This window comes from Mytilus californianus, unplaced genomic scaffold (assembly GCF_021869535.1).
Source record: "Mytilus californianus isolate M0D057914Y unplaced genomic scaffold, xbMytCali1.0.p SCAF_5, whole genome shotgun sequence".
NCBI lineage: Eukaryota > Metazoa > Mollusca > Bivalvia > Mytilida > Mytilidae > Mytilus > Mytilus californianus.
In genome coordinates, this window is record NW_026262701.1 from 91363540 (window position 1) to 91371199 (window position 7660).

Genomic DNA, 7660 nt, shown 5'->3' on the forward strand with positions numbered 1-7660 from the left:
ACTTAAGTTAGCCTCAACCAAATGTTATGAGACTTACACACAATGCTTATTACCACAAAACTCAGATCAAGTTCAAATTTGGGTAGCGTCACTTTTACCGTTCTTCAGTTATGTCCCTTTATAACTATATGATATGCAAGCGGGGGCATCATCTGTGTCCACATGTGGACACTATCCACATTTATTTAAATTTTTAAGCTGAAAATATGATCGATAGAGAGAAATTACAGACAGCAAATATGTTTAGCAAAGTAAGACCTACAAATTAGTCAACAAGCTCGAATTTTTAAATTGATCCCTTATAGGAGTTATTGCCATTGAAAGATGATTCTTACTATTTTTTCAGTTTTTTGCAACAACTATGATAGAAAGAGAGAAACTTCAAACAGCAAAAATGTTCAGCAAAGTAAGACCTACCAATAAATTCACATAACTAAAATCATTATTTGATCCCTTATAGGAGTTATTGCTGTCGAAAGATGATTTTTAACCAATTTTTTTAGTTTTTTACAGAAAATATGATACATAGAGAGAATCTTTAAAATACAAAAATGTTCAGCTAAGTAAGACCTATAGGCTCTGAGGAGTCTCTGGTTTGTAATCAGCCCTCAAAGTAGCTTCTGAAATGAAGTAGCCAACTGGCCACCAGACATGAAAATTTAGTGGCCAACTCAAAATTTCAGTGGCCAGGAAATAATTTTCAGGTTGCCTACATTTTTTTCTTGCTAAATAACCCTTGTGAAATAAAAGTATTAAGTTTTTGTTCTGTGTTTTTATGCTGTCGAGTGTAGAAAATAGTTTGTATAAATCAACTGTAAAATAACCACATGATTTTTTAAAAATTTTATTTCATTGTACATGTTTTACAACAATCTGCAACATTTATAGGTAGTCTGTCAGTATAGAAAAATCTCATCAGAACTTATGCAGAAGCACTGGTGATTGCCCCATCGATCTATTGAACATCTGAAATTTTTTGTGAAATTGTAGCCGGTATTTTATTGAATCTATGAGAACAAAGTTACAAAATTGTCGCCGACCTTGTTTCAGCTGTTTACTGACGAAATCGAGAACGAGGCTCGACCATGTGCTTTCAATAAACACAATCTATAAATGCCAATGGTTTTCTTTCTAACGGCATGTAATAGTCGAAAGTTGTGACTAAGTGCTGAAATACGAAGATAGAAAATTCTGTGCCATTGTCAGTAAATGCTTACAAATGACCTATAATTACCTGATGCAATAAAACGCTGACAAGATCAAGCTTAAATCTAAAAGGCGCTTGAAATACAGTATAAATTTGTGTTACTGTCAAGTGCTCAGACGATTTTTAAAACCTGACTGATCAGGGAAAAATTTCCGAAAATTTACGGTCACCAGATCTTCAATATTCTAATAGCCCAAATGGCGACCAGTTATGAATTTTTGGTCGCCAATCAGCTTTTAAAGTCGCCCAGGCGACCATTTCAGTAGACTAAATTGAGGGCTGGTAATGAAATAGTTCTTTAAAAATTTCTTAGGTTGACATAATATTTATTAGAATGAAAACTTGTCTGATCCTTGTAAGCAGGTACCGAGCTGGGCTTCGCCAATGTCGCAAATTGCGATTTTTTATTTCATCTGGCGATAAAATACTGCTGCTGGCGACATTTTGGCGCCAACATTCTCTTTGCCTGCTCTCACTTTTGATATGAAAATAACAAAACCAGCCGCCATTGTTGATCATATCACTTCTACTGCGTTCTGTGTATTACCCCCCCGAAGAAGGAGCACACCCGAATAAAGAAAGACAACTCAACTTTATTTTTTCCTAGTATTGAGATACCTACTCAAGATATGTCGACATACTTCTGACTTAGGAATTTATAGGTTTAGGAGGTCTTTTGAGTTATGGGCAAAGTTAAGAGGGTCTTGGTAGCAGGATGGGTAGCGTGCTTGGGTCATCATTTTCTGTATTCTTTATTTTTTATACAAATTTTCACTATTCTATATATCTTAACACCTATTATTCTCTTTTCTTCATTTAATTGCCCATTTTTTCTATTCTTTATTTTTATACAACCGCAAAAAAATTTTGGGGATCTTATAATGGTATGATGTCGTCGTCATCTGCGTCGTCGTCCGAAGACACATTCGTTTCCGGACTATTACTTTAGTTTAAGTTAATGGATCTCTATGAAATTTTTTAAGAAGGTTCAATACCACAAAAGGAAAGTAGGGATTGATTTTGGGGATGATGGTCCAAACCGTTAGGAATTAGGGGCCCAAAAGGGGCCCAAAACAAACATTTTTCTAGTTTCAGGATAATAACTTGTGTATAAGTATTTCGATTTGCTCTGAAATTGTACGACAATGTTTAATACCACAAGACGAAGGTTGGGATTCATATTAGGGGTTATGGGGCAAACAGTTTAGGAATAAAGGGCCTAAAAGGGGCAAAAACAACAATTTTTGTAGTTTCCGGACAATAACTTGTGTGTAAGTATCTGGATCTCTCTGATATTGTACCATACAGCCCTCAATTTAGTCTACTGAAATGGTCGCCTGGGCGACTTTAAAAGCTGATTGGCGACCAAAAATTCATAACTGGTCGCCATTTGGGCTATTAGAATATTGAAGATCTGGCGACCGTAAATTTTCGGAAATTTTTCCCTGATCAGAGTCGGGTTTTAAAAATCGTCTGAGTGCTTGACAGTAACACAAATTTATACTGTATTTCAAGCACCTTTTAGATTTAAGCTTGATCTTGCCAGCGTTTTATTGCATCAGGTAATTATACGTCATTTGTAAGCATCGACTGAAAATGGCACAGAATTTTCTATCTTCGTATTTTAGCACTCAGTCACAACTTTCGACTATTACATGCCGTTAGAAAGAAAACCATTGGCATTTATAGATTGTGTTTATTGAAAGCACATGGTCGCGCCTCGTTCTCAATTTCGTCAGTAAACAGATGAAACAAGGTCGGCGACAATTTTGTAACTTTGTTCTCATAGATGCAATTATTTCCTGGCCACTAAAATTTTGAGTTGGCCACTAAATTTTCATGTCTGGTGGCCAGTTGGCTACTTCATTTCAGAAGCGACTTTGAGGGCTGCCATAAGGTTCCATATCACAAAGGGAAGGCTGGGATTGAGTTTGGGGGTAATTGCCTAAAACATGTAGGAATTAGGGGCCAAAAAAAGGCCAAAAACATGCATTATTCTAGTTTCCAAACAATAACTTGTGTTAGATGTGTATGGATCTCTCTGAAATTGTACTACAAGGTTCCATACTACAAAGGAAAGAATTGGATCCAGTCTTGGGGTAATTGCTCCAAGGGGGGATTCCAAAAGTTGCGGGGGGGGGGGGGGTTGGGTTTCCAATTTTTTTAAGGAATTCACATTTTTTTCAAAAATTTTCAAATTTCAAATTTTGTAAAAGTTTCAAGTAATCTTCAATTGCACAGTATTGCGCAATAGATTTGTAAGATCTTTTACCACATTTCTTTTGTGTCAGAAACCTATATTATGTCAAAAATTTGATCACAATCAAAATTGAGAAAGTATCAAGCTTGAATATTATATCCAAAAAAAAAACTGTTCAGGGTTCGATCTCTGCGGTCGTATCAGGCTGCGCTCAGCGAAGCATTTTATTCATTTTAAAAACATTTTCTCTATTTTGTAGCATATACAGACCATAAGCTAATTATAAGGACAGGAACATTGATCAATAGTCATTATATAAGTCCCATTAGTCACTGTTCGGAGACATAAACATTCAAATAAAAACATACAATATGCTGTTTTGTGGAAAATCAGCTGCTCTGTTTTAATCTTTATTGTTATATTTTTATTCATATACTTATGAAATACTGACAAAGAAAATAAAAGTACACATGTTGTTTTCCTTGTATATAAACCCTTTGCAATAACTACCTTAGTCTATCATGTTAAATGATGTACAGTGCATAAGAAATTTAAATTGAACATGGTTTCAATTTTGGTAGAGAATGGCTCTAAAGTTGGCTCCAAGTTTTCAAAACTTTGTTGTATTTTCTCGCCTGTGTAAAGTCTTGTTGCCAACATGTAAGTTTAGTCTGTGGTTAAAGGTTTGTATTTGTCAAACATTTATGGAGTTTTATGAAATTTGAACAAAAGCTTCCTCATGATCAAGAAATAGCACCTGGGTCAAAATTTTAAAAGATAATTTCTTTTTCATTTATCTGTATTTTACTGATAAATGACTTAGTTTGTTTGCTTTTTTAAGTTTACTTGAAGATACAGTGTACATTTTTCTAGACCTCTATAATTTTGTCAAACCTTTAATCGAATTTTATGGAACTAATAATAATTACTTGGACTTTGCATTTATTCTGTTTTTCCGTATTTTACTGATAGATGGACTTTCACTTTTTGCAGTTTTGCAGAGAAGAGTACTTGATAAAGCATACCATTCTATGTGATAACAGGATGATCTTATTTATATTACAGATGCTGCAGGGCTTAAAGATAAGCCAAAGATTCTTGCAATGCAAGGTAAAATCTTGGAATCATTACGACGCTACACTGCCACTCAGTATCCAAATGATCCACGTCGTTACAGTAAAATATTGTTGCGTTTACCATCTTTGAGGAGTGTGAGTGCTAAGGCGGCAGAGAGGTTCCTGTCCCTTTCCCTTGATGGTTCTTTACAACTCAACAGCTTGGTACTTGATATGATTACTTGATGAACTGATGTCACATGATCAGCTTTATGACTGTTAAATGAAACACTCCTTCTATGAGAAGTGTGTTGCTCAAATGTCTGTGATTTCATTTGTAAATTCAAATTCTAATTTGATGTATATTTTTTATTTTATTGTCCAAAACATGGAATAAAAATCATGTTAATTAAAGGCTTGCTCAAGCCTACATTCAGACATGTTACTGTTCATGGATTTTCCATTGGACTCGCTGATTGGATAATGTCAAGATTCCCAGATTGACTTGACAATCTTGAAGTATGACAATTTTATAAACTGAAGTTTGAGATGACAGAACTTTTTTATTGTAGTGATTAGAAGAAATCATTACATGAATTAACTAAAATTTCAGGTTTTAATCATGCATTTTATCTGACAGGATAATCACTTATTAATTGATATGCTTGTTTTTATTTGTAAAATTATGTATTTGTTGTTATCAGAGATAAATGTTTACTTTCCGCTGTTTACTTCTCTTTGAATATGTTTAACAAAGCATGAATGTGTACATACAGTAGTCACCTTCTCTTCAAGTCTCAGATTCTATGGAGTGTATTATGTTAATAATAGGGATGACTGCTTGTAAAGAATGGAATAATAGAATATGATAAAAGGTCAGATCCTTAGGGTGTTCATGCTTTGCTTTAAAAAAAAAATGAATGTTTTCTGTGCTACTTTCTGTTATAAATATGATTTCAAACAATGAAATATCTGTCTCCAAAAAGTATTCACAATAAAAAGTAAAACTGACAGTTTTTAGATCCTTGTAAGCAATGTGGGGACACACAGCCTACATTTTAATCAGTTTTGTGTAAAATAAGTATTTATTACACCGGTGATTGATCATCAATGATGAATGAGTTAATTAATACCTTGAGAAGGGCCTACTATTTATAATTTGTTATCCTTACAATAAGCATGAAATATGTACCATTGGACATGTATACAAATTATTTCCATATATATGATCTTTGTCAAATCGAATTGACATAATACACTGTAATAGGTAACTAACATGACATTTAATTTTTCAATTTTTTAATGAAAAAAGACAATCAGGTAAATGCAGTGTTAAATTTTGTCATTTGCATTATTTTATAGCTGTGAAGAAGAAAATTTTCACAAGGGTTTTATTTTAGTATTTATCTTTAAGAGGTATCAAAATCAAAGACAAGAAAAATGCGAAAAAAAATCCTTGTGAACAGGTTTGGCATTTGAAATTGGGGAATTTAAACACAGTTGAAACAGACCACTTTACAGTAGAGCACAAATTCCATTTCATTTAATTCTTATATTATTGCTCTCATCTGTTGGCTGTTATAATCACAAAGTTGGAGATATATGTTATTTTGTGGTTATGCTTGTATTATTATTGTTCAAAGATAAACAAAATTCTGTTATAATCTGTGTAATAAAAAGATAAATGCAGCTTGTGTTGTGAATTTATCAATTCTTATCTTTAGAAAATAAGTTTTTATACAGCCCTTTGTTTCAGCTTGCAACTAAATGAATGCACATTAGTGTCACTACTAATCTACAGCAAAATATAATATTACTTTACTTAGTATTTTTTAAATACCATTGTCTCATGTGCACCAAGGAGGGGGTTGCAAGCCCATTTATAGAAATAATACATTTGTAATTGGTTCCATATAGTTTTCACACTATGAATAGGCTTTGGTGTTTTTATAAAATTGTATGAATGGTCACTCTTGAAAAGGAACCTTTGGGCCCAGAACACCTATTGTCTGGGAAATTTTTGGTTCCTTCTTGTCCCCTACTTATGTACATTGTTTTCATGTAATAGCCCAAGTAAAATTGATGGCAGATATGATTTTAAAATGGACATTCGAAATTCCTGATTTTTAGCTCAGCTGGCCCAAAGGGTGAGCTTTTCTCATCACTTGTTGTCCATTGTGCGACTTCGTCATTATCACCTGTTAACTTTTATAAAAATCTTCTCCTCTGAAACTACTGGACCAAGTTTACCAAACTTGGCCACAATCATCATTGGGGTATCTAGTTTAAAAAAATGTGTCCAATGACCCCGCATGCAAAACATGGCCAACATGGTTAAAAATAGAACATAGGGGTAAAATGCAAGGTTTGGTTATTATTTTGAAAACCATTATAGACAGAGAAAATCTGACAAGGCAAAAATGTTCAAAATGTTGAGCTCTACCAATTGTTCGTTAAGAAGTTATTGCCCTGAAATGACAAATTTTACCTATTTTTTTTTTCATTTTTGCCTATTATCTTGAAAACTATAACAGATAGAAAGAAACTTTAAGTTGCAAAAATTATCAGTAAGACAAGATTTAGGAATAAGTTTGCATAGTCGAAATTGTCAGTCGACTCCTTATTAGAGTTATTGCCCTTTGATGACGATTTTTACCATTTTTATGTGTTTTTGCCCAATATTTTAAAAACTATAATAGAAAGATAGAAACTTAAACAATCAAAAATGATCAGCAAGACAAGATCTACATTTAAAACAACATGAAGGAAATTTTCTGACAACTCCTTATTGGAGTTAATGCCTTTAATGACAATTTTTACCAACTTTTTTGCATTTTGCCTTTTACGATAAAAATTATAATAGATAAATAGAAACTTTAAATAACAAAAATGATCAGCAAGGCAAGATCAACAAACAAGTCAAATTTTGCCAATATAGTTAGTAGACTGTCACTCTTCAGCATAGTTTCAACCCATCGGGAATTTAAATACCAGGATGTGCAATAAATACCCGAAGTGATGGCAATATTTGGGAGAATATCTCATAAAACTAGTTTAACCCTGTCGACATATTCAAGCGGCTGTTTCGGTACCATATAGTCAGTGGGTGACTTATATTTATTATAGCATATCATACACCTTTTTTTTTATTTCATCAAGCGTTAGCACTACTTTTCTGCAATTTAATAAAAGTGTAGA

The 7660-nt window shown here is 33.3% G+C and overlaps 1 protein-coding gene across 3 annotated transcripts in view; it reads left to right on the top strand.

The window, feature by feature from the left end:
• LOC127703256 (retinoic acid receptor RXR-alpha-B-like) overlaps positions 1 to 6151 on the top strand; it is a 42200-nt gene extending 36049 nt beyond the window's left edge. For all 3 annotated transcript variants that reach the window (XM_052207769.1, XM_052207768.1, XM_052207770.1), the window contains exon 8: positions 4473 to 6151. In XM_052207769.1, the coding sequence (XP_052063729.1) occupies positions 4473 to 4708 (236 nt within the window). In that variant the 3' untranslated portion in view covers positions 4709 to 6151. The remainder of the gene's footprint in view (positions 1 to 4472) is intronic.
• Positions 6152 to 7660: the final 1509 nt, after the last annotated feature.